This window comes from Pagrus pagrus (genome assembly GCF_965226575.1).
Source record: "Pagrus pagrus genome assembly, chromosome: 4".
NCBI lineage: Eukaryota > Metazoa > Chordata > Actinopteri > Spariformes > Sparidae > Pagrus > Pagrus pagrus.
In genome coordinates this window covers 22,587,050-22,614,831 of record NC_140188.1, presented here as the reverse complement: position 1 = coordinate 22,614,831, position 27,782 = coordinate 22,587,050, and the positions used below count along the sequence as shown (strand labels likewise).

Genomic DNA, 27,782 nt, shown 5'->3' with positions numbered 1-27,782 from the left:
ATTCCTTTCTCATCCTCTCTTCCTCTTCTGTCCCCATTAGGAAGAAGGAGTGCTTTTAGTCTATGTCATATCTCAGTGATGAAAACTGGGCCATGAGAGACTCCTTTCCCCTTCATTGTTAACAGAATAATAAAGTATTATACTTCAGCATTTAACATAAGTTATCTAGATAATTGATTCAGTGCTGTTGATCTTGTCCCATTATCTATACTTTGAAGCAAAGCAGTGGTTATTTATTTAATTATCTTTTTATTCCAGAAACATCACTTGCGAAATGCTAAAGAAGATCTACATGGATTAACCACACAACCCCAGCTGCTAGTAGAAACCTGAAGTTACCCAGACAGCCAGTAGGGCGAGGTGGAGGGCTTGGCGAGGCCCCCCGGCTTGGATGAGGTGCTGCCTTCAAGTACCATTGGAGATGAAGAAGACCTACCAGGGCTCTGGGGTGCCACTATTTTGGTCGCACATGCACCCAAAATCTGTCGACTTAACATTTTCATTGGTCATTGGTGCAGCTGAAATTATTTATTTTTAAATTTCTAATGGAGCAAGTGAGAAGCGTGTGTTAACAATAGCAGCTTGACGGCTATATTGTGATATTTATTTGTATTAAAAGGCTTCAATACAGTAAAGTGATGTCATTTTCTGAACTTACCAGACTGTTCTAATACTAGTCTTTACCCATGTAGTCATTATATCCACATTCTTATTATTTTTCAATAATCTCATCATGTTAATATTTTGTGAAAGTATCAATAGTCATCCCTACGATATAATCACAAAATCAATATTGAGGTATTTCATCAAAATTATTGTGATATTTGATTTTGTTGTTGTGATGAATGTAACTAAGTACATTTACTCAAGTACTGTACTGGAATCAAATTTCAAGGTATTTGTACTTTACTTGAGTATTTACATTTCCTGCTACTTTGTACTGAGACAGAGTATAAAGTTTAATATTAAATAATAGTTTAATTCAGAATAAGAACTACTTTATTGATTCCCAAGGGGAAATTGGTTAATTAAATGTATTTGATTGGTAATTGCATAAACAAAGATTCAAATAATGAGACAAATGCTGAATATCAAACATATATATGTATAACTTACGTTACACTTGTACTTAATAAGTAATATTTTGAACACACTATCTTTACTTTTACTCAAATATGAACTTTGGTGACTTCTGTAACAACACTGGCCCTAACTCAGTTACATTGAGCCACATAAATCACACACAGCAAAAGTCAAGAAATCAGCGCTCACGTTCGCGACTCCTACTTTGTTCCTTTTCCGAGGCGCGCATGAACGCAGCACGGGATCGTAGCCTACTTTGAAGCTGGCGGGTTGGGCCACACTCCAATGAACCTACACAGACCGACCGACCGACCGAGGGAGAGGCGAAAAGTCCGGCGCAGACACACGGCTGTAACCTCCACAAACACAGCCGTAAACCACCTCAAAGTGTGAAAAGAGAAGTTGTGGTTCAGTTGTAGCCCCGCGTCCTCTCGGCTTCACCTCCTCGGCTCGAAGAAACCAATGTGGGATAGTGATTGGAGTTGACAAGCCCGCTCCTCTACTGTATCTCTGCTCCCTCCTCTCCCGCTCCACACGAACCAGGAAATCGTCGAGGTGTGCTTCTTTATACCGCTGGTGGCTACCCCGTTTGCGGGTGTAGATGCGTTTTTTTTTCCGCCGATTTTCCCTCTGTTTTTTTTATTTTTATTTCATTAGTTTGACTTTTTAAAGCCGGGCTTCAGCTCTGAAGTCAGACAAACTTGCCGACGAGGAGAGGACCTCCACTCTGGCCGAACAATGAGGTGGGTAAAGCGGCGTAAATCCCTTCATCTTCATTGTGTTTCCAGGCTACATTTTGTGTTTCGGCCACTAGTTTGACAAAGGGCGACTGTTAAATCCTGACCCTGTAATGTCTCTGTGGAGGCTGCCCGCTTGTTTAATCGCCACAACAGTTGTTTCCAACACGTTAAATCGCGTTTCTCGCCCAGAAATAACTCGAGCTTCTGGCTGGTTTTTTGGTGTTTCACCTCACACGGGCACACATGACACCGCGGAGCAGGTTTTTATTTTAGTGACCTTGGCTGGTGAATAACTTCATTAAAACCTTGACGATTCATGGAAATGCTCACGTTTGCTTGCCCAGTCCTACCTGTTCAAGTGTGGCTGCCTTTTTTCTTTTTAAAAAAAGAAAGTAATCACAAGTTGTGGGTTGTTGAGCAGCTCGGATGACAGAAACATAGTTGTGTGTCTGTTTCAAACACTTCCATGTTGACTCTTTGTTATGCTCTCTTTGGCTTGCTGCAGTTCAGTATTGTGAATGTGCCTAAATGAAACCACCAGTGATCTAAAAACCTCCCAAAGTGTGATCACAATAAAGGTCAGAGGTCAGGGTAATTCATAGAGCATGTGAAAGGGGTTCAGTGTCTTGCTCAAAGGCACTTCAGCAGGGCAGATTCTCCCTACAGCTGCACAATGACCACTTCGCCACCACAGTGCTGCCCCCGAATGCATCTGCTGTTTGTATCACGTCATGCATTCCCCCAGCCACACATTAAACCCATCCCTCTTTGCTATTTTTCTACCTTTTTGAGAGCGCAGAGGATTGCACCAGGAACCAAATTACTCTGTAGAAAGCTGCTGTGCACAAATTCCACATCCTGTCACAGCCTGTGCAGTTGGCAATTACATGCTTTGAAGCCACTGCTTCTCTGGGCTCACTCCTTTCTTTCTTCCTCACTCCCTCACATGTAGACAAGAGTAGCACTCCACTTGTGTCAAGGAACAACTTTTATTTGAAAGCTTAGTCCCAGACCAGGCGCTACGCCTCGGTGCAGGGCTGATAACCTGTGTGACTAGTTCTTTATCTCACACCGTTAGCGCTGCCCTTTTCTGTAACAATATATCTCAGCTCGGCACATGGGTTGGTCCCGCATTTGTATTTGTTTTTCACATATTTCTGCGTAGTAACTTTGATTACTGCAGGAACAGGAGGCACTTTAGCTTCCTGAAAACCTGCCGCAGTCGCATTAAACATACCCTGCTAATGAGACCATTAGTTAAGTTAATGCAATAATCAGTGAAGATTACAGTCTTAACATACTTTACAGTGTAAAGTATTCTGCCCATGTATTGTGTAAAGTTTACACAATACGTGGGCAGAATTTTAGCTTGCAAAGCAAAAGAAATGACCTAACTAGTAGAAAAACAACAACTTTTATTTTCATATTCAAGCACACTTGCAATGTAAGAGTTATTGTCAGACTACACGTACACATTGCTATAACAACACACCGTCCAGCCCACAATAAAATTAGCACACATCATGCAATAAGATAAGCAAACTGCTTTATTGTCGAATTACTTGGCCACAACCATAAACCGCTTTGATGCAGCAACTTGAATGCACCAATGACGAACCATGTAAATATGAAAGTGTCGAGCATTTCTGTCTGTATTCAGGTTTTATCACGTCAGTTTAATTTATGTAGTCCAGAATCAAAAATCACAAGGGGATTTACAATCCGCAATCCTTAGATCCGGATTAGATCTGGATGCCAAAAAAAAAAAACTCCCCCAAAAACCCCTTTAATGGGGAAAAAAGGGAAGAAACCTCACTAATAGCAACATAAGAGGAAACTCTCTCCCAGAACGGATGGAAATGCACAAGATGTGTCATCGTGCCCTCCCAAGCGGTGTCCCCGAGCCGTTGATGACTGACACCTGTCTTGATGATGGTAGGACTTAACTCCATCTGGATGCTGCTCCTGCTGGCCCTCCATTGTGGCCGGTTCATGTCACCTTGTATAATAGGTAGAGACTGGAATGCAGCTCCACTGATGTTCATTGTCATTCGTCCCTGTGGTATGTGAATGTTGACACAGAAGTGCAGTCAGTTGGTCAAAAGTTCAGCAGTTTGACCCAATTGAGAAAGTGGTTCACCAACGCATCCCAACTTGAAGCAGCAGTCATTAGAAACGACCACCTTCAGCGCAGATTTGTTAGTTTGCTTCTAAATTTGTGTTAAATTTTGATGATTACAATTTCCTGTTTTTCTTCCACATTATTGCCAAGATGGCTGTGTTTATAGCACATTACTGTATCAACATTTCAGACTATCTGATCCTTTTGATTAGGTGGTACAGGAAGTGCATCCATCTACATAATGATTCACTGTTATTGTCAGGGGTGACTCCTGTCTCCCACTATGAATCACTGACTGGATCCCTCTGACTCAAAGACTTGCCCTATCTGACACCAGCAGCATGGCTGCCTCGGGCTTAAGAATTAACACAGGTGACGCGAGCATACACTCAGACAGGTGTAATGCATCAGTTTAACACACCATTTGAAATCGGACGAGTTCCCTGTGCTCACTTCAGAGACTCTATACATGCCTGAAGGCGATACCAAACTGGGCTTCTCTGCTTTTCTCCTTACGGCCTTGCATGAGGTTATTATTGATCAGCCTTAAAAGCAGGGAAATGGCCTCCCCCTCAGTCTCCTTTGTGTCTCGGCTTCAGTTTTTTTTTTCTGCCTTGGCAGTAAATGGAAAGGAATGCAGCTCTAGCAGTGAACTTTGCAGTTTTTCTGTCATGTCTTCTTCCTCTATCAAAGTGTCCAACTTCTTGACCTCGTGTTCCAACGGACCAGTAGCTGTTATTTAAGGCATTTAGCAATATTATTGCGAATGTCCATGTAAGGATAACAAGTTGAAACTGATTTGGTGTTGCGATAACAGCGCGTTCATGCCATGGTGTTGTGTAATGTTCATTACAGTGAGCTGGGATGCTGATGTTTCATGTCTCCACTTGTTCTCTTAATTCCCTTGCGCTGCTTCTTTTTTTTCTTTTGAAGTCTGACATTAATGGCACAGTATAAACAGACATTCAGCCTGTATGCAACCAATGTGACTTGCTAGAATCTATTTTGAAATTCAAAATATGAACAAAGAAATTAAAGATTGGTTCAAATGTCTCTGTAATATGATAAATAAAGGTTAGAGCAATGTAAAAGTGTATTGTTCTTAACAGACAGACACATCACCTGATTCATTTATCGCTTGCCAACTACGCAAATACATGTGACATTCTGTGTACATGAGTTTATGGCACTTTTTGTGAACATTAGAAGCCCTTTTCAAATTTGTTTTTCAATCAAAGCCCCCAACATTGACACGTAACTCAAAAGCAATAACAATTCGATTTAATTGGGGCCTGCTTGTGGGAATCCTGATCTATAAAAGATTAAGAATAATGGATTTATTTCACGCATCATAAAGACTTGCTTGTTCATATGCACTTCAAAAGACTCCTCGGTACATCTCTGTACAGTTGGTGTGACTAAATGATCACAAAGCCCGTATGCTTCAACACTCCACGCTCTCCATTATTAAAATGGTCTTGCCTAGTGAGTTTGTCTCCCACAACACCCCATCACCACAACCCCCTCCCCTGAAACAATTTACCCCTCTTGGTCCTCCCACCCCTCATACTCATAAATAGGCCATTATGCAGGCCTGCCCCTTGGATTAGACGCTTTGCTACAGGAGTTGCTCAGCATACCAAACCTACTATTGTCTACTTGGTGACAAATCCAGTTTCCTCTGCTGTAGCCGATGTTTTCATTCTTTAATTGTGCCTGTAGGCTGTTATGTTCTCTCTGTATGGTATTTCTTCCCTGATCACTTATTTTTAAACTTAACCTTTACCCTAACTGACTTGTTGGTCATGTGTCACCCATATTAAGTAGTTGTTCATGAAGTTGTGTGAATCTTTTGTCCCAGTTTCTGGGGAAAATAGTTTTTTCTATTCTTGCACTTAGTATTGTGGATACAGTTTTGTCATGATGTATGCAATTTTATCAATATATATTTACATATATACTGTGATCTTTAGCTGTAACACATAACAATGAATTATTTAGAAGATTGATAGAAATTTTATCAACAACAAATTTGACAAACTATAAAGAATTCAAGCCATTTATCAGGCAAAAAGGACAACTATTAGTGGTTCCAGCTTCTCAAATGTATTTGCTCCTTTTCTGTTTTATCCTTGTAAATTGACTTTCTCATAGTTTTGGATAATTTGTCTGTCAAAATGACCACTCTGGGAAATGAGGATGAACCTTTTTTAAACTTTTTGTACATTAAAAACTAAGTAAGTGATGGATTCATCAAAACAATTATAAATTGTTCAAATATAAAATAGCTCTTAATGCACCCCTGTTGTAATACTATAAACTTTCCAGAAGCTGGAATAAGAAAGCATTCATGGATACAATAACCACATGGTGCTGACGCTGCCCACGGTTTACTCATCTAATTTAATACCTGACAAATAATGGTCCTTATTAAATTTATATAGATGTAAATCCAATCTGACTATAGAGCGGTCCTAATACGAACAGAGGTATTAAAGGGATACCTGCCTCAGTCTATGGTATGGCAAATGTTTAGATACAGTCATTTCTTACAGTCACTTCATTCTCTTTATTTATTAAGCCTGACATTGTGTTTATTTTCTCTCTCTTCTTGGGTGAGGAGATATTTTGTTTTGTTTTGTTTTTTACCAATCAGGAACAACTGACCTATCTATCCCACCAGGATGTTTGTCTGTCATCACAGAAGCTGTGAGTGGCAGTTGTCTAGGATATATGTTGATTTAACAGTTGTGTTATCTGTTAGGTGACTTACTATAGGCTGTACAGTTGCCTTGAGCTTGTCACCACTTTACTGCACATTTTTCCAACACTACTTTTTATTGATGTAGCGAGGTAGCTAGCTAAAAATTAAGGAAGATGACATCACCATTCTTTGTCTGATCTGTAAAGCTCTGATTGGTCGATTGGTTCTCCAACCAGTGGAAGTAGCCTCAGTGAGCACAACACCAGACATGTATAAATAGCTGAACAAATGTGAGATGTAGGTGGTGATTCAGAGGTCTGAAACCAGGATACGAATATATGGGCATTTATATTTCTGTATTTTAGCTTTTTCTTCCTCTTCTGGCAAAGATCTAGCCACCATCAAATTTAGCAGAACAAACTCCTCCGCAGCAGTCGAACAAAGGAAAAAAGACGCATCTACAAACCCTGTGGTCTTTTTTTGCTGTAGCTAAACTGAGTGACATCATCCCAGCTGATGGAGAGCCTGGGCCTAACAGAGTAGTGAAACCAAAGCTTGTTGTGGGCAGAAATGCTGTAGTGATATATTGTATGGTCAGCACTACTAATGGATGTAAAGATACACTGGGTTCATCAGGGGTCCACGGCTTAATGGAGCGTAATGGATGCCAGTTAATATAAAAACTGCTGTACGCTGTCAGACATCGCAAACATTCCTATATTTCAGACCCTCGGATCTTGACTTCACTTATCTTGGATGATGGTGGTTGCTGATACACACGGTTGCTGAATTAGATAAAATGGCACTGGAGGAAGCCCAGAAGGTGATTTGCTGGGCAGCAGTTTCCTTACATTATCATTAGGCACCACTTAACCTCTGGGTAGTGAAGGAAAGATAACATTGCCCAGGGAGAGTTTGACCAGACATGGACTACGATATTATAGCTAAACAGAAAAAGACAGACTGGAGAGGAGAATCTTTTTGCTCTTCTTCAGTTAAAGAAGACATTTTCTGCATGGATGACATTTTTGTGCATGAATAGTGATGCAGATAATCTTGTTTACAAGAATGTTTTTTGCTGTCCTGGATGTTATGTGAAGCTCCCAGTCTGTCTCTTTCTGACCATTATGTTTGTTTGAATAGTACTTGTTTAATTTGAACATTTCATGTTGAGGTCAATTGAGTAGTAAAAAGAGGAATATCTTTTGTTAGAGTCATCTGTTGAAATGGTTAATTCCCAATGCTCAGTCATGGGTGAATATTGGCCTGAATGTTAACTTTGCTGTGTTGTTCGTACATAGTTTCATTCAGATGCATAAACATCACTATGTTGGTTGGCAAGTTTAGTTTGATTTGTTTTTGCTTGGGAAGTGCAAAGATTTAGTTGAGGGTTGTTCAGTCAGCAATTAACAGGCCTTGTGTGCCATGGGCAGCAATGTTTTCACATAAAATGAAAAATGAATTGTCAAGAGCGTTTAGTCTCTTTATTAGAGTTTTCGTTTTCCATCATAAACTTAGTATTCAGCTGATGGCTGGACAATTAGCTTTATTGATATTGGTAGGTGGGTTTTAAATAGAGTTGGGACTGCGGCTGCACAGTATATCGTTTCAATATCGATATTGCAATGTACCTGTACTCAATAGTCACATAGCAGGTTATGCAATGTCAAATAAAGCAAATTAACTCAAACACTTAAGTTACACTTGCACTGTTCTTATTTTCCATGACTAATCTTTGAGACAAGTCTGTCTGATATTACATAATTTAGTCAGATTTAAGGGTTCTTGGATACATGGGAGTTTGCTGCTTGTGATGACATTTAGGCTCTGCCTTCACAGCAAGGCTCTGCCTTCTTGATCAGTTTATTAAACAAAGCAGGGCATGCTTTGGTCGTTTAGTAAAATGAACTCCCTTACTAACCCAACCCAATCATTTTTGAATTAATTACTTCCAAACAGAGCTATTAAAGTTATCTTTAACTGGAAACATTTCTTCTCTGGTTCAAAGGAAAGAGTGTACAAGTCAGAGCAGCTGAGAATGAGGAAAAGGATTTTTTTCTCTGTGGATTGTTCTTCATCAGAAAAGTAGGGCCAGCCTCCTCGTTGGCCCGAGCAAAGGAGGATGTGCTCCAACCTGTAAAAGGAATTGAGCTCAGTGAGGAGGACAGAGGTGAGATGGTTCCAAATATGGGCATTAAGTGTGCCAGTCCCCTCACCACCCTCCCACCCTTTCCTTCCATTAACACACACACACACACACACACACACACACACACACACACACACACACCCTACACTGCTTCCAAAGCAGGAAGGAATTCATCTCCGCTCTTGAAGTGGTCACACAACAAAATAAAAGTTCTCGGCCAAAACGAGTATTCAACTTTTCCACAATGCTCGGTGAATGATGTCAGGCAAAGGGTGAGTCAGCGGTCCAAGAATGCTGAGGGGTTTTCTTGGTCGAGGAGTTTCAGCTGAACATGTCTGACTTCATTCAGACAAAGATACTGAGGAAAAGAAGAGCTTTAAGAATAGCTGAGATAGCCTGGATGCCTGTTTCTGTATGGCTGACTCGTGTAGGCAGAAAGCAGTAGCCTGCAGCAAATGTGTGTGTGTGTGTGTGTAGGTCGTTTTGTGTGTTTTAGCAGCATGCTAGGACCCGTGTGAGAAGAAACAGGCATGAGGAAAAGGACAAAGAAAGAGGGAGTAAAGTTAGCAGAGGAATGAGGCAAAGGAGGTGTAGAACTGCCCTAACATTTTGCCTTTACTACAGTGGGTTGGATAATTTTGGAAAGGACTTGCCTTCCAAATAACATTTTTCCCCTAAAGTAGTTCTTTAGTTCCCTTTTTTGAGGTAATATACAAATGTTGGATATTTCGATATGTGTGTGTGTCCTCCATCCACCTCATATTTGAAGAAAAAAAGCAGCATCAGTGGGGAAGTTTATTCTCATGTCAGGCTACATATTAACATTTATAACGGTCTCGCATAGCTCAACAGGAACTGTACTTTGCTGTTTGAAAGCTTATCTTGCGCCTACTTTTACAGCCAGGGTAGTCACTGAATATTGACATGGGAAACAAACAACTTCCCATAGATGTATGTTGTTCAGTTGGATCTATTTCAGAGTCATGTGAGTCCAGCTCTACATCGCTGCTGGCAGCATATACATCATGGCCCGAGGGTGCTTTGAGGACAGTGTACAGTCAGATGATCAGGCAGGCATCAACAGACTATTGTGTGGACTCTCCATGTCCGAGTCAGCATCAGAGGTCAAGTAGTTTACCACCGTCATGACCTCAGTCAAGTGTGTGTTTATGAAGCAGCACAATACAAACAAGCCTCTAATGATCAGGCATTAGGATATTTTGGCCTGAATTTCAGATGTTTGGGCTCAGAGTCTGTCCATGTTTGTTTTTATATGGATCACATTAATAATTTACTCTTGTTGGGAAGCTTTTATTGCATTGTCATAACATAATGAGCTGTCATCAACAGTATAATCTTCAAATCGATTAACATTACCTTAACTTCACCTGTCTGTCTTCTGCCCTGCGCCGTAACTGTACAGTAAATACAGGGCAAACTAACAAGTTCAACCAGTTAGCTTAAAATGAAGGCAGTGTCATTTCCACACAGGCTAATTAATACATTTAACATCGACTAGAAAGTGCAACATCATTAAAACACGAGAGAATTATTGTGCTACATGAACCTTATAGCAGTAATATCTGAATTTACATCGTAAGTAAAGTAGCAGAGAGAGAAGGAAGTAGAAACAAGCCCATAGTTTAAAAATAAACGCTTCTGAGAATAGATATCTATAGAAATAGTTGCCTAAAACCCCTAATTTAAAGGAAAATCCAGTCTTGCAATGTGGAAATAACTATAAAGAAAATGTTCTGACGCCACTCTAAATAAACCATGCAGCCCAGGTTTCGGGATATGACATTATAGAAACGAGAATTCACATACTAGCTGTGTTTTCCAATGTTTCCCTTTAGCAACTCACACTTCCTTTTCTCGACTCTATGTCTGTCTGTGTGGAAACGTGACTTTCCTGAATGTGTCTCGTTTCAACTATGCAGTTTCACTCTTCACTTATGAATGACTTCTTACTATATATATGTATCCACCTGAACATATTCCAATCTTATGAGCCCCAGGTTTCAATTTGTCAAATTCAGAAAAAAACAATCAGCCAATAGGATGGAATAATTTCATTTTTTTTACCTGCAGTAAACATTCAGTAAGACAAAGGAATTCCCCTGTACATTTTTACTGAAACAACATATATAAAACATTGTTCTTGTATACATTACATAGAGGCTTTAAATAAGTGCCATCACAATATCAATAATTATTATGCGTGACTATCATCTGTGAAGTGTGAAGTGTGGTCTCTATTTTTATCAGACTGTGAAGTAGAAGGAGGAAGTGGTCCGGCTTCACACGCAGATGTTGTTAAGTGACTTATTGTCTTCCCCTGTCGGGTTTTAATGTGACGTTTGGCCGCAGAGAAAGAAGCAAATAAGTAATGAATCACTGTTTGTTCATCGAAGGTGCAGCATGGCCACATTTAGGTTTACTGAACACAGTATGACACCTGTTTTCTAATCTTATCAAATTTGGCTGTGAGTTGTGTGTTAATCAAGTTAATTTATTTGTCATTTAAAACAATGATTAATGATCATAGCACAGTTCTGTTGATGAGACACAAAGCTGCATGGATAATATTATGTCAGCAGGCAGCTGACAGGGTCGGATGTCGTGCATGAGTTACTCTTCGTTTCCCACGTAGACAGAGTCTTCATTCTGAAGGGTCTCTGAAGCAAATCCTTACATTAAGGAAGTAGAACCAGCAAATGTTCACATGTTTGCGCCTCAGTAGCTCAGTTGGTAGAGCGTGCCTCCCTTGTACAGAGGCTGTCCTCACCACAGCGGCCCAGGGTTTGAGTCCAACCTGTGGCCGCCTGCTGCATGTCATCCCCTCCTTCCCTCTCATCCCATTTCCTGTCAACTCTCAAGCTGTCCTATCGAATAAAGCCATGAAAGGCCAAAAAAAAATACTTGGATGATCAATCAATTATTAAAATGGTTGATAAAAAACTTTCTTAGATCGACCAATCGACTAAACATTGCAGCTTTAGTTGTGAGGGCAAAAAAAAGCTTCTTTTTTTTTCTCTCCTGACCGAGAGGAGAAAGGAGCTTGATGAGTTAACAGACATTGACTCAGGAATGGCTGCAGAGACAAATGGTGTTACTCATAGTTCAGACTACCCTGTATAACTTCAGTTTCTTATCTCATTTTTAGGATCTCATGATACACAGGATGAAACTACTCTGGTCCATTTCACTGTACTTTAGGTCTTCTTATCCCTCTGCCATATATAAATATGAACTGCAGTATTATGTAATATCTCTGCGTGAATGCCACCAAGAGGCATCACCCGACACATCTAGCTCTCGCGCAAGTCATTTGATTCAAAGAGAATGGTGAAGGGATGTTGGGACGAGTGGCAGAGGAGCGTGGAGGGAGGGAGGGAGGGTCAGGTAAACAGAGGAGGAGGAGGAAGAGACAGAGCCACTGGGCCTGACTGTACTTGCCAGCACATTTGGGGAAAAGCTCTGAGAGCACAGCCATATACAGACATTTCCAAGAGAGCATGTGCCCCGGCCGCTCACTGCGGTTTCCTGTTAACCCCTCACTGACCAAGAAACCACAGTGTGATGAGGAACTCACGCTGGCTGTGATAATGAAGTGAAGATGGACTGTGTTCCAGTTTTAAAGAGTTTTTCTAAGTTTACGTACTATTTGTATATCAACCTGGTCAACGTTTCCTCTGCTGAAGCCCTCTGTTGTATGAAGCAAGTCCTTTGCTGGAGGTATTTTACAGGTTGGTTGGCTCAAATCCCTACCTGGAGCATCAGCCAGTGACCTATTTGTGCTAAAGAGAAAACCCTCTTAAGTCAACTGGTCACTTAGTCAATTTGGCTCCACAGCCAGGGTCAGTGTCCTCACTGGTGGACTGGTGGTCTTCGACTGAGGAACGACAGGAATAGATTGTTTATGGCTGCGCCTGTCGTGGTTTATTCCAGTGCTATAACACATTCAGACCTGGCCGTGAGTCTTCTGCAGCCACTTACACCCTGTGGACCTGGGTCAGCGCATGGACACACGTGTTGGCAGGTTGACAGGTGTGGAGGGTGTGTGCAAGTCCTTGTCTTAATGTGCGTGTGGCACACACGCTTTTAGAGTCTCGGTGTCCGTAGTTGTATCAATAATGCAGCTGCTCACTCTCAGTCGCACTCCTGAGCCCCCACTTTCCCTGCCATTAAATATGCATCCATTTCCCAGTCCTATGTCTCTGTCCCCTCCCAGTTCCCATAAGCCCTCTCTGCCCCACACATAGACAGCATGCTGGCTGCAGACGAGATCAGAGAGCGCTGCAGTATTTATCCCTCCAACCCGAGGTGGTTTTAACCTAGAAGTGACCGATGGCCACTGAGTTGACTCAGCAATGCCTGTGTATTCTCTCCACTGTAAAAATTATTTCTCAGTACGCTGTTGCCACAATATTTATGTGACTTAAATGTATCTTTTGTTCCCTTTTTCATGGAAGTTCAAAACCACACAAGATATTTCAGTAATAAACTCTTGGTATATGTACATCCACAGAGACTTTGTCAGGGAAAAAATACATTTGAGTGTTTTTTAAAAATTATTTCACACTTTCAGCATAAGAGCTCAAACAATATTAGATTTTGAGGCCAAGGGCGATATTGATATTAGAGTGTTACAAACATCTGATGATATTTGTATCGAAACACATAAAATCTGTTATACAGACATTTTTGTTAAGGTGCCCTTCTAGTATTTTTTTTTTAAGAATTTAAATGACAGCTGAGCAATAAATTGATTATTAGAATCACATAGGCCAAGTGCAATTTTCAAATTGCCTAAGCAGCAATTTCTTTGATAAAGGTAAAAGTACGACAAAACAGCATTATAATAAATTACTATAGTGCTGCAGATGATGAATCTTGTTCTACAGATGTAAGAAAAAATGTTTGCTTGGTACCAACCCCAACAAATGTCATATCATCATGACTTTAATAGTATGTATGTAGTAATAGTTTTAAGTGAAAATTAACATTCTGATGCAAAAATGTTAATTTCCACTAATCATGAATCATATTGCAATCGCAAAATCTGTCAAAATGTGCAATGTCTTTCTTTTTTTGCTATATAGTGCATCCCTAATTATGACCAAGATATGTGCTATAGTTTTGAAAAATAAGCTTGTGTGTGCTATTTGGCAGGAAAAGTATGTAATGGCACATGATCTCACACATATCGTTGCCATATCTATAATGCATTTTATCCTTTATCAGCCGAGCTATATGCAGTTTCTTTATCACAAAATGTCGACAGGAATTTGCGAAGTATGACCATTTAAAAATGAGGACACAATAACTTGAAACTAATCCTTTAACAAAATGTGTTTATTGACAAAATATAGAACATACAGTGCCAGACATCTGCAAAAACCTCTCTGTACAGGTTGCCAAAAAGCATAGAGGAGAATAAGTGATTATGCAGACTTGGACTTATATTCACTGTGGGCACAATTATTATAAGACCTGTGCCAAATAACACAATCACAGGAAGACGTTTTGAACTTTATACAATACACTTTTCTATGATTGACAGCAAATCCAAAAGCTTAAACATTCCCATATGTTACACAGCGAGATGACAGGTAATGCTTAGCTGTTTCTACCTGGACTAATCAAACAATGTATAGGTCGATTTGTAGGCCTAAAATCTTAATAGTCCTGGTTGGTGAAGCGCGAGTATCCCAAATCATTCATCTAATCTTAATTTTCTCGCTATTCTGTCCTTTCTTTTCATTGGAAAGCAAAATTAAATTTCCAGTTTCTGAATTTCAATGTTATCTACTTAAAGGAAAATACAGGGTGTGTGTGTGGGGGGGGGTGTGTGTGTGGGTGTGTGTGTTCATATTGATTGTTCAGGCTGAAGCCGTCCTTATTTGGCAGTGCTGGCAACAGGAAGTGGGTTGTGGCTTTGGTGCTGTGTCACAGGAAGTAGCAGATTGTATCACGGGCGGGACAGATGGAGGGAGAGGTGGAAGAGATGGATTAGGGGACTATGGGGAGAGCATAGGGGGGTAAATAAGGAGAGGAGGGGGAGGAACAGTAAAAAAAATTGGAATTGACAGTCGGCCACCTTTGTTCCTCCGTGTCTGTACCTCTACCTTATTTGTTCGCTGTTATTTTGCTCCAGTTTGTTTATACTTCGTACATGTACAGGCCATTGTAGTGTCTGTTGCGGTATTCATTCCTACAATCAACAATTTGATTTCTTTAGATGTCTGAAATGCAAACATGTAATGCACACACTCTGCAGCCTCTAACGCTGCTGCTAAACTCGCATATCCGAGGGCAATCCTGAATGTGTTGTAACTCGTGCGTATTCCGCCTGCATGGACCTATAAATAAATGTTTTGTCGCTGGTCTCACAGCACATGTTTTCTTACCCAGTGTGTGGAGGTGGAGGCTGATGCAGAGCAGGTGGAAGATTCCAGAGCCTCGTCTCTTTGGCGGAGCTCGGCACAACTTCCTGTCTTTGTCGGCCTCCATTGTTGTCTCGCCTCCCATCTTGTTTGGCATCAATTTAATCTCTTTTTCTTCTCTCAGATCAACACTTTGCTGCTCTCCTTCTCTTAGTCTTTCACTTCAACATGTTGTTTTGACACACAGTATATACAAGAGGTGGCAAGTATCCACTTCTCTTTGCACAGATGCTGAACAGCTCAATTACACGATCATGATTGGAGCTGCAACCATTAGTCGATTAATTAATTAACAAAATGCAACTATTCAGTGTCAGTCTCTCCAGTGTGAGGATTTGCTTGTTATCGTTAGGCGTGTTTCCATCAAATTGTGTGTATTTTGAACTAGGACATTAAAAAGGCTAGTGGAAATGTGAAAAATGGAAAAAGAAAAAAAAAGTAGTTTGACCACTCTTGAGATGTTTTTTTCTCTTTATCAAGAGTTAATAAGCTTCATGGGAGAGGACAGTATGTTTTCTGAATAAGTTATGATGTAGCTAACGTTTAACTCACACTTCTTCTCCTTCTTTTTGTCTTCCTCCTCCACCTCTTGCTCTTCCACCTTCTTCTACTTCATCTTCTTATTCCACTCTGAGGTGAATTGACGGTTGAATTGTTTTGCAACCTCTGTTCTTATTACAGCCATTTGCGACATGGCCCATAGCTTCTGATGAAGCTACGATTTGTATAGCCTGGTCTGTTCACTCCAAACCAATTGATGGAAACGCATCTGTTTTGCCTTTTTTGTCTTCTTTTTTGCGACATTTCAAAAGTTCACTTTGAATTTGCTGGACAGTTAGATGGAAACACAGCTGTTGAATATCTATGGGTTTTGGACTTATGGTCAGGCTAATCAGCATTTGAAGACATCTGGGAGGGGAAAAGGATCAGAATCTTTCACTATTTTATGACATTTTATAGAGCAACCGATGGTCTGCAGATTAGTCAATGATAAAACAACTATTAACTGCATCCCTAATTTAGGTCTCTGATACCTGTGCCCAGGTGGAGCCTATTCTGTGATCAATCCAGAGTATGTGGTGAAGTTCAGTCCAGAGTGTGTGGTGTAGTTGCCTGACTGACTGAATTTCAACTCCATCACCAACTGCATTAGTATCATAGCACTCTGTCAAAAGCGCTGTATTGTGACTCTATCTCTTAAAATGGTTTATTTATAGAAGAGACTACTGAGTGTTTTTGGTCTGTTTGTCCATCCGGTGTCTCCAGTTCCTCCTCACCTCCCCTTGTGCTTTCTTCCTCCCTTCCAGCTGCAGTCCACACTACACACCATAATCTAATAGCATTTCAAAGTGTAAAGTGTCTGTAATCCAACATGGCATTTGTGATTAGGTATTGTGTAAATCAATGGCATATTAGTTTTGTGTCAGCTATATTTTGTACTTGTGCGAAAACTGAAGTTCAAGCACATATATTGTCACCACTATCACAGGGCAAAAAGAAACGTATATCTTTTTCAACATGTTTGAGACATAACCAGTAAGGTCTAGTCATCTCCACAGATCTTCAGGGCTGTAGACAGTGATGGTAACCACAAAGGTCTTTGATCATACATTTCTTTGGCTGAGTGTGCATTCCCTTCCACAAACAGGGTTTGTGTGGTTTCATTTTTACTTACAAAAACAATGGTCTCTTACTGTTTATATCTTATATGTGAAGCTTGGTTGCCGGTATCTTGATTGAAATAAGTACAGATCAAATCTCAGATTACCTCAGTGAGATTCGATTTTTTAAACTATTCACTTGTGACCTTGCTCTCAAACTCAAATTAACATTATCTCTTTGTGTCTATCTCTCTGTATCCAGTGAGTCGAGTATTTGCCAGGCTCGGGCCACTGTGATGATCTATGATGATGGCAGTAAGAAGTGGATGCCGGCAGGCGCTGGACCCCAGGCCTTCAGCAGAGTCCAGATCTATCACAACCCCACCACCAATGCCTTCAGGATAGTGGGACGCAAGATGCAGACGGATCAGCAGGTACGTCTGCCAGCTTTGGACTCGCTTTGTGTCTGATGAACTTTGTTTGTCAGAGGTGTGTTTAGGTGTGTGTGACTTTGCCTGTGGTGACTTTATGTAGTTTTATGTGTGTGTGTGTGTAGCTTGTTCATCAGTGTCTGTCAAGTAGACCCGTGGGCGTCTGTCTACAGGTACCTTAAGGTGAATGAGTAAGCAAGTGTGAGACAGACTATCTTTGTATGTGACCGTTCATTAATCTATCTGATACCACACACGGGGGCTGGAAGATTACATGGAGAATATTCACAGTTATTGTATATACTCTTATAATTTTATTAGCAAGGCCTATTAAGTGCATTCATTTTGTCAGAATTCACTGTTTAAGGGTGCATTGTCTCTACGGTATTATTGTATTTCCTGTGATCATAACTCTTAAAGTTAGGAGAGTGTGGGAGGCTGGGTTTTACTGCTGAAATTTCTCAAAGTGACAAGAGACTTCTGTTCACTTTGTTTATCTTGTCGGTTGCAGTAGTTACTCTGTGTTTTGTGCTTGGGGAGTGAGAGAACATGTAGAGAACAATTCTTCAAGTGCGAGAGGAAGCTGGAAAACGATACACAGCTCACAGATGAGCTTCGAGTTCTGATTGCGTTAAAAGCACAGACACAGACACACACACTCACACACCATGCATTACTTAATTTTGGGCTTGACATTGGCATAGTGACTGTCTTTCAAACCTGAGAAGCCACAGATTCTCTCTTGGAAAAAGACAACAAAGAGGGTTTCCTTGTCGTTATCACCACATTATGACTAACCAGATAGCACCAGGTAAAGGTGGGCAGACTCCATGTTTAAAAGCTGCGCTAACTGAGTTTGGGTGCGTCTATTCTTGACGTCGTCTCTGCTGTCCCTGCTGCCTCTCTCCGTCTTTAAACATTCAGGAGTCTAAAGTGTTCCCCAGAGACAGGTCTTAAAGTGGCTGATGCTTCCTGTGAGATAGTTAGCCTTTTCAACCATTTCCTGTGACAATTTAGGGAGAAGCCTGATACCCAGTAAGGACTCTATATTTGTGTCAGATGGAGACATGCAACTTGTTTAGGATGAGAGCCCTAAGGAGCTAATGAGAGAGAATATAGGGTGGCTGTATTTTCTCTCTGCTCCTGGTCTCCCTCTCTCTCTGAGAGTAACTTTTTGTTGTTTTCACGCTTGTCCTTTCGATTAGTTTTATGGATCCCAGCCTGATTGTATGATTAAACTGCTTTGAAAATACAAGTGGAGCCGTGGTATTAAGGTTTTTCTGCAGGCTGTTTGAACACTGTGCTTTCTTTCCCTTTTTATCCTAGCTTTTAATGTGCTCCTGGTCATATCCTTGGTCTGTCCCACCTGCCTTTCTTGCCTTTTGACAAGGACTATGGAGAGTTTAGGAATGCTACTGTCTGCAGTGGCAGCTGAACTTGCTACCCTCTCTTTTCACTGCATGTTGCCCGCTGTGATATTCACCCTGACAGACAGGGTCTCCTCTCCTCCTCTCTCTGCTCTGTGGAATCCAGAGGCTGTTAAACAAATAGCGAAACGGCGCGTCAGCACATTCAGGCAGCGCTCAAACCCAGAACATTTTTTTACAGCGTGGTTCACGGGCGTCACGCCACCTGCTGGGTGGAATATAAACCAGGATAATCCAACAAAAATAAAGCGGACACCATAATTTTAGGCACAAGCAGGGATGCGGCTTTAAGCATTTCTTAATAGTTTTTCCAGGCTTCTAGTGAAGGATACAGCTCCCAGAAGCTGCTCTTTTTTCCATTTACCTGTTTTGGGCATTAACTTTAAGCTTCTGACTTCAGATTAATATTTTCAAATCAGATCTTAAGAATAGTCACCTTTTTTTTTTAGATGATAAACGAAATCATCATCCCTACCGAAAGGATCCATGTGTGACCTTGATCATATGTCCTCTTCCTTCCCCAGGTGGTTATAAACTGTCCAATCGTGAGAGGTCTCAAGTATAACCAGGCCACAAATAATTTCCACCAGTGGCGGGACGCTCGGCAGGTGTGGGGGCTCAACTTTGGCAGCAAAGAGGATGCTACTCTATTTGCCAACGGCATGTCTCACGCTCTGGAGGTGCTCAACTCTGTAGCAGACGCAGGTAAATGAGTTCTCAATAGATACCTGGTTCCATCAGCTTCATGTGTTTTCCTGTTTACTTACCACTGATTGTCAACAGACAGATTTTACCATAAATGTGCGACATACCTGATTATGATACCTCAGCTCTTTATCCAGACTACATGACCATACCCATATTGTGTCGTAATAAGGCTGATGGATGTTTTCTGAATTCAAAACGGTTTGGTTCCTGCAGATACGATTCTCACAAAGGACTAAAGTTTGTTGCCCTTACATATGATTATTTGGACATTTACTTCTGACAACTTTCCTGTAAAAGTGCATTTAGTTTAAGAACAACATTTCACATGAGTTGAACAAATAAGTGGGCTGGCTGAGAAGACAAGAAGGCATAATGCATTAGCAAGGCCCATCCTTTTGTGTCTGTACAAGGAATGAGCTTTATTGTAGTCCATGAGACCTGTTGATATTCTGCCACAATCTATGTCTCGGCTGTTAGAAACGTATGCCAGTATCTTCTGATTTCTTTGTTTCTGTTTGTTTACACCAACTGTCTTTTTAGATAAAATCGGATCCTTTGCATATCTTGTACTACTGAACCCTGAACACAGAAAAAAGACCGGACTGTAAGACCTCTGGTACAGTGCATCAAACCTAGTGTAATTATAGACCATAAAATGCCTTAAAGGACCAATACTTGATTGGTGTACACCACCCTATTCTTTGACCCTAGCTGATCATAACTGTCTACATGGTGCTCAGACTTTGTACACTCATACTGCACAGAAAAGGTGTGTCCACAGATAAAAGCAAATGAACAGTTCAAATCAAAGAGTGTCAGATAAAGTCATAAATTGTTCAAGAGCAGTTAAGGCCAGACACGGCAGCAGAAAACATTGTTTTTTCATGCAGTAGTCAGTTGTGATTATTATTATTCTTTCAGACTATTTGAAAAAAAACATCCAAAATAGACACCAAGGTACTTATTTTGGTTCGGATTTCTGTCTGGGAGATGTATGCAAATAAGTGCATATCTAAGTAGATAATACAGCGTTTACATTTTTAACATAAAATGTAATGTATGTAACAATCAACTGGGGGTAATTATTAGTTTAAAATGTTACATGTTCATCTGTATTTTCTTGCCTTCAAACCATTCACAGTGATGTCTTACTATATTTGTAATTTGTATGAATGTTTTCTGTGTTGTGTTTTGGCAGGCTATGCGACCCTCCCCCGCCCAGTGTCAAATGGACCATCTCCAGAAGAACTTGAACAACAGCGGAGGTAATTTCAGACTTTCTCTGAGTGAAACACACCTTTTATCCTTTATATGCAATATTTTATTGTGAATTACCTTGGGTGTCCTCTGGGCCTGATTCAGCAAAAAAAAAAACTTAATGTATTCAGCTGATAACCCTGACAACACTGCCAGGTCACCTCCTGGTCTGCTGGCTGGATTCGTCTGTATTTGTGTAAAAAGCAGATTTTCTTTGGAAGCAAGTTGTTTGATCATTAAGATAAGTTGGCTGTTCTGTGAGGTCCTTATGAAGTTTGAGCTTCTAACCAAAGCAAACTATCCACTGGGTTTAGTTGCATAACAATCAAGTCAAGCTGTCTTGGCTTTGTGGTAGCCCTGTTGGCACGGGATTGCACACACGCATATGTAGAGGATTTGATGGCATTAGCCTGACGGTGCTAAACCCTCCGTCAGCCCCTGTAGGTTAAAGGTTAAAAAGACAGCAACTCGGACACCTCTGCCATCAATCCAACCTTCTCTCAATCTAACTGTTTCAACAGCAAGACCATTGTGGTGGTCCATGCAGGGCTGCATAGACTGGGCATTAACCTTTTGATCTCATTTCGACTAAGAGGTAATATGTGGCACAGTCAGGGAGGCTTTGTGATTGGCCAGAGGGACTGTCTGTCGAGTTACTACCGGTCCAAGTGGCTGCTGACATACTGTGGTTTAGCGAGATGAAAAATCCAGCATAGATGCAGGTGTTGTTGGATAATATCTGCAATAATGCTTTTAGGTCTGAAAATAGATTCACAATATTCTCCGGTATGAACATTTTTTAGGGAAAATATATGGATATCACCTCCCCTCCTCCTGTCCTGGGCACTCTGCCTAAGTCGATCAGCTGTACTCAAATGACAGCCGACTCACTTTGTGTGCATGCATCGCATATTTTTGAGTGGGTGCACGACACGTGTACGTTATATGTGTTGTGTTTTGTATACAGCTGTTGTGAGCGGCAGATGTGTTGGGGGAGAGGGGAGGGCGCAGTGGTGATCCGAGGCAGCTCGAATTAGGCCAGCGTGTCCAGCTGTGGACTTTTCAGTGGCAGGCTAATCAGAAGCTATGAAATCCACCTCATCCTTCTACCAAAGTTGCTATATTGAATACAAATCCTGATTATAGCTCTGCACGCCACTGCCAAATAGTATAATTAGACAGAGTTGCTTGCAAACAATGGATGTTGCATAAATAAATCTGACTGGAGATGGCTGAAAGGGGACATTACAAATCATGCCCCTTTGCTTTGTTACTTCCTGCTTCTTCTCATAGTTAACAGCAGATGAAATTTAATAACGTTCAGCTTCATTTGTCTGTCCCTGTTCATTCACTGATTTACTATGAGAGTGTTTACACGTATTTGTTGCTGACAGATGTGTTTGTTTGGACACAGGTTGGAACAGCAGAGGTTGGAACAGCAGGAACGGGAGCGACAAGAGAGAGAAAGACAGGAGCGGGAGAGGCTGGAAAGAGAGAAACTGGAGAGAGAAAGACAAGCTGCTTCTGCAGGTCAGGAAACACCTGTGCTGGTCAACACGACTGCTCTAAACTACAACGCAGTCCAGTCTTAGTAGGTCCTCATACGTATAACTGAATGGGTTTTCTTTGTTTTGTATCTTAATTAAACACAGAGGTAATCATTTCTAGAAGCCATGACACACTGCAGTAACCGTAATCTTAGACTCTTAATCAACTGTGAGAGGGGGGTCCAATAAAATTTTTACTTAATAACACCAATTCTGAGGCAATGTAAATAGAGAAAAATGATATCAGATGTTATCAAACACAACAGTCAAACCAGCTTTGATAGATTTTAATTTTGCATTGTGTTTAGACAGTGTAGCATCAGTGTATTCTGTGTCATTTCCTGACATTGGTGTGTCGACATAAGGTGTGCCACAATTCTCCAATTTTTTTCCAGCACTGACAGCTATACCATTGTAAGACTATGGAGTCTTGATAATGTGACATGATCAAATTTATATAATTGATTGAAGTGTGATATTTCATCAGCCAGTTAAGAACATATGTTTAAACATGATAACAAAAAGAAGACTTTCTGTAAAGTGTTGTTTTTGTTTTGCATTTTGGACACGTGCCATGATAATCAAAATTCATTATCAATTTAGAATTGATATCTTGACACTAGACCCTCATCTTGGTTCACATTATGACAATTTGGTCCTCAATTTCTGACACTAAATGGAATTTTGACACAGGCCGTCCCTGGGCACCTGCATCACACTGTCACTGGCACTTTGTTTTCTATAAATAGTTTAGAAATGGTAACTGATGGTCCCTCTCTGTTTTTTAGTCCCTATTCCTCCAGCCCCACCTTTGAATCTTGGAGGCAACGCTCCTCCACCAGCTCCTCCTCCACCCCCTGGCCCTCCTCCTGCTTCTTGTATTCCTCCCCCGCCAGGACCACCTCCCTCAGGACCTCCGCCAGCCCCACCCCTGCCCTCTGCAGGAGCAGGTGGCGGTGGAGGTGACGGGCCTGGTGGTTTAAGTGGAGGTGGTTTGGCGGCTGCCCTTGCAGGAGCAAAACTCCGCAAAGTGTCAAAGGTGAGTAAATAACAAAACTGTAGTAGTAAAACTGACAGTCCTGTTACTTCTAGCTGCTTTTGAAAATAAACTTGGCGAGCGTTGAATCCTTTATGTGCTTGTCAAGTTATGCAAATGAAAGTGAACAATGCAGTCTTGTTGCTGCTTGCATCGTGATGATACCTGCTGCATCCATCAGTGTTTATTGAGTCATCATGCCTGCACCATGTCTGCTGAACCCTTCCATGTCTTTTTGCTATTTGCTGCCCTCAGCAGGAGGACGGAGCCCCTGCAGCTCCAATAGGTAGAGCTGACTCCAACCGCAGCAGCAACTCGTCTATTGGAGGAGGAGGCGGAGGAGGAGGAGGGGGAGGAGGTCTGATGGGTGAAATGAGTGCCATCTTGGCACGAAGGTGGGTGACATCACAGGTTTCATGTCAGAGAAAATACACAATGCCCACACTCAATTTAACAATTAGGCTTACTGTGTGGTTTTATATAAATCAGTTTTGATATCCATGTATGTCCTTTCTCCTCTGATTTATGATCATATTTAGAATACAGTATATGTTGTGTGACTGTCTTGTAAAGTTCAGTCTATTTAACTGTTACTGCTATAACTGGAGGTGATTTCTCTTTACATCAGGAGAAAAGCTGCAGACACTGGAGAGAAGCCACCTGTGAAGGCACCAGATACTGTAAGAGTCTTTTTTTATTCGTATTATTTTAAATGCTGCATATAATACAAAACTCAAGAATTCTCAAATGGTGTTTTTATATGTGGCATGACACTGTAGGTTACGGATAGATATATTATAGAATAAAATAGAAATGGGTTGAGGATGACTCACTTTTAAATGTCTTGGGTTTTCCTCCACAGGATGATTCAGAGCCTCAAGGTCAAAGCGGTGAGAACCAAACATTTTTATCCGTAGCATGCCACCTACATTCATTCTGGTATTTATTTTATGTAACACACAGAGTAAATGTGTTTTTATACATTTCCCTTCTCAGACACCATTAGAAGACCTTGGGAGAAATCGACTATGAGCAGGTAATGCAGGATCTAGATGGTTCCACTGTGTCCCCTGCCCAGGTGTTTGGTGTCTCATGTCTGAACTCACCCTGAGAGTAGTCCTCCATCTGTGTGAAAGTGGTCGTGTGTAAATGGTCCTTATGTGTGTGAATGTCTTCCATTTCCATTCTAAGAGGAGGGTGTGTGTGTCTCACTAACAGGAATAACTCCATCGCCAAGAGCATGGACTCCACTTCCACATTGTCCCATGGTACCAGGTATACATGCTGTCTCGTTCACTCATGACCTTTAGTCCCCCCTGCTTTTCTTTTCTCTTCAGGTTAGCGCAGCATCACTGCAACCTTCTCACTGGGGTAGCATTTTTTACTGTTGATAGCACCATCTAATGGATCAGAGAATGGCATGCACCCAAGGGACTTGTAGGTGTACCAGCTGAGTATGTTACCTCTGAGAAGTGTATCATAAGACAGAAGCCTGATGGTGTGATTAATGCTTATTTCTACATGTCACTTCTGAGTGCTGGGGGTCGATGCTGTCCTCTTCTCATTTTACAGCTGTCTGTGATGGCGTAGCTTGTCTGTATACTGTAGCTTAGGCATTTTTGTGCAACTGTGTAGTAGTTAAAAGGTGGATAACTTCCAACTGTATGTACTCTATATCTCATTTCATCTGTGGGTGGGTGTACACTTTACAACTTTCTATTCACTATTCCTTCATCCTTCTGGTGCTATGGTGATGTGCTCGGTTGACAGATGGCCTGCAGGGCCATGGACCCTCTTTGCTTTTGTGAAACACAAACATAACCTGTTTGTACTTGTCTGTTTCTTGTCTTCTTACAGGGCGAAGCCTGCCGGCAACAGTAACGATGCAGGTGGAATGGATGACACAGATTTAGAGAAAATGAAACAGGTGAATTTCTCATCAGCTCAGCAACATAAATTCCTGACCAAAAGAGCTGAACCCATAACGGTGTGATAGTAACAGGGTTTCAGTCAGCTTTGTCCAGTTACCTTGCCTCATGGTTTGTTTATTAGAAGGGTTCAATAGTAACGGATTACATGTATTCAGGTTGTTCGTGTGGTATAGCGATTGTCCACTAATTTTCTGGATACAGCGTTGAAGGGTCGGTGGTTTGATCCCCGGCCCCTGCGGTCTACATGCTGAACCTGGTGGCTCTTCCATCGGGTTGTGAGCATGTGTGGCGCCTTCCATGGTGATCTGTGTGTGAATGTGAGATGGCTGACTTGTGTTGTAAAGCACTTGTGGTCAGTACCACAAGAAAAGCGCTATGTATAAATGCAATCCATTTACTTTTGATTATTTCTTTAAAATATGAATTTGTATTCAGTAACCGACTACAAAGTAATCTGACCCAACTCTGTCGATCACTATTCTGCAGGAGATCCTGGAGGAGGTGCGGAAAGAACTACAAAAAGTCAAGGAGGAAATTATTGGAGGTGAGATCACCTTGTACTCTCTAAAAATTATTTTAAATAATATTTTTAAGTTTTTTCAGTACTTAATGCTTATTTTCTCCTCTCCTCTTTCACAGCCTTTATTCAGGAGCTGCAAAAGAGAAACACATAGTTCTGCTGAGTGTCAGGTGTAACGGAGGGATGTGATAGATGGAGGTGGTTGAGGCCCCGTTGGGACTTCTCCTCCACTCCGCCCTCCTATGTAGCCCAGGGATTTCTTTTTTTTTTTCCTTGTTTTTTTTTTTTCTCCTATACATTTTCTCTCTCTCTCTTACACAAACACATGTGAGCATACTTGCTTATGTGTTCATCATGCATATTCACTTCATGTAAATGGTAACCCAGGGAACATCCTCACGTCGCCACCCGGCACTTTTGACGATCACTCACAAAAAAATTGCGGCGGTGATCCCATCTATCCCATCTCCCCCCTGTTCATTCATCCCGTCCCCTTGTGTCCTCCATGTGTTCTGTTTATCTGAACCAATTCAGAGCACATAGCTTACAGCCACAGTTGCTCTTCCAATACGTCATCATGTACACTCATCATAACCCTCTTTTCTGCAGAAATCCCGCTACTTGTGTCTTCTCCCTTCTGCTATCAGACGCACCATTTACTGACAGAGCAGTCTTCAGTATTCAGGGACAACGTATTAGTCACATTTTTACTGTAATAGCAAGATGCTGGCATGCTGGGATCTTTTTTTTCTCTTTCTCAGTCGGCAAACAATTGTTCAACCTCAAGCACTGCTACAGATATTTCAGTTCAGACATCTTGTAGTAGTTTATTGTCTCTGATGGTAGTCGAAAGGTGGAAAAACGACAATAATCAAGGATGAAACGGAGACTCCAGCCCCCTGTCTACTGCGGTGTCTCTCCTTCAGGTGGACTTCCAAGCAATGGCTAAGAACTAAAAACGGCACAACACAAGCCTTCACCGCTGCCAGATAGAGAAGTTGGAGGAAGAGGAGACAAGCAAAGGGAAATCTGATGGACAACCTGAGTGCTGTGAAAGGGGAGTGTGTTGTAGTTTTATGATGTGTGAGAAATTTATTCTCTTTGCATTGCACTTGTTCCAGAGGAAGTGTGTCTGTGTGCCACACTGCCTTGACAGACTATTCCCTCTCACTCAAAATGAGATATTTGTTGGCCAGTGCAGTGGTCCTACACTGTGCTTCCGCTAGTTATTTTTCTTCCATTCTAGCTATGTTTTCTAACTTTGAAACATGAAAAATGGCCATGATGAGGTCAATTAATTTGGCCATGACCAACTGCCTTGAGAATAAATATATAAATATATATATATAAAGGAAAATATATATTTGTTTTGAGGGAAAATGTTAGCAAAAATGAAATGGTGTTTCTATTTTAATTGAAATGACTGGTGAATGGGGATTTTGTTTTCCTTTTTTTTTTTTTTTTTCAATGATTGTTTTCTTATGAAATGTTATTTTGGGTTTACTGTTTCTTTTTTCTAATAGAGTCTAGGCTTTTTACACTGAAATATTAAGAAAACAGCTTAGAGACACTGGATTAGAAATGCCTTTATAGTCAAATACAGCTGCTTCTTGAAACGCATTACTTTGTCTTGAGTCATCTTTTGCATGCTTGTTGCAAGATTTGCTTTTGAATCCAGACTTCTGATGAACTGTGGGGCTGTGATGCACAAACTTCCTTATGCTGAAATCCAAACTCATCTGTACAGTAGAACGACAGTTATAGAAACAATAAATAAATTGAAAACAAACATTTTTAACTTTGTTGATTTGCCCCTTTTTAGATGATATTTATGTGGTTCATGAATTAATTCTTGTTTCAATAAAGATGTGCAGACAGATTAAGTGCATCATCAAGTTCAGACAATCTAATGCAGTGTTTTTATTACATTTATTTGCTGGTGTGTATTATATTTTCTGTGATGGGTAATGACACCTGCTGTTACTGGTATACAACATGCAGTTAAGTGATTTGATACGGAACTGACGTACGAGGACGAATTATGAGATGTTTCTTACAGAAAATGGACTACAGACTG

At 41.0% G+C, this 27,782-nt stretch overlaps 1 protein-coding gene across 2 annotated transcripts; it reads left to right on the top strand.

Moving 5' to 3' along the window:
- The first annotated feature begins 1,342 nt into the window (after positions 1-1,342).
- Positions 1,343-27,325, top strand: vaspb (vasodilator stimulated phosphoprotein b). 2 transcript variants are annotated; one of them, XM_084350690.1, is made up of 14 exons: positions 1,343-1,826; positions 17,111-17,282; positions 19,231-19,411; positions 20,613-20,679; positions 22,086-22,201; positions 23,007-23,257; positions 23,510-23,649; positions 23,883-23,934; positions 24,117-24,144; positions 24,251-24,290; positions 24,473-24,529; positions 25,112-25,181; positions 25,672-25,729; positions 25,825-27,325. In XM_084350690.1, exons 1-14 carry the CDS (start codon positions 1,822-1,824, stop codon positions 25,857-25,859), a joined length of 1,272 nt encoding a protein of 423 aa, XP_084206816.1. In that variant the 5' UTR covers positions 1,343-1,821; the 3' UTR covers positions 25,860-27,325. The 2 variants fall into 2 exon arrangements, with proteins under 2 accessions (XP_084206816.1, XP_084206817.1); XM_084350691.1 differs by lacking the exon at positions 24,473-24,529 and having other exon boundaries at positions 1,344-1,826.
- The last annotated feature ends 457 nt before the right edge of the window (positions 27,326-27,782 follow it).

Excerpts from the sequence above, each read along its gene's own strand:
- vaspb (XM_084350690.1), top strand. Across the intron at positions 19,412-20,612 it reads CAACTCTGTAGCAGACGCAG|GCTATGCGACCCTCCCCCGC; the intron begins GTAAATGAGTTC and ends GTGTTTTGGCAG. Across the intron at positions 20,680-22,085 it reads GAACTTGAACAACAGCGGAG|GTTGGAACAGCAGAGGTTGG; the intron begins GTAATTTCAGAC and ends GTTTGGACACAG.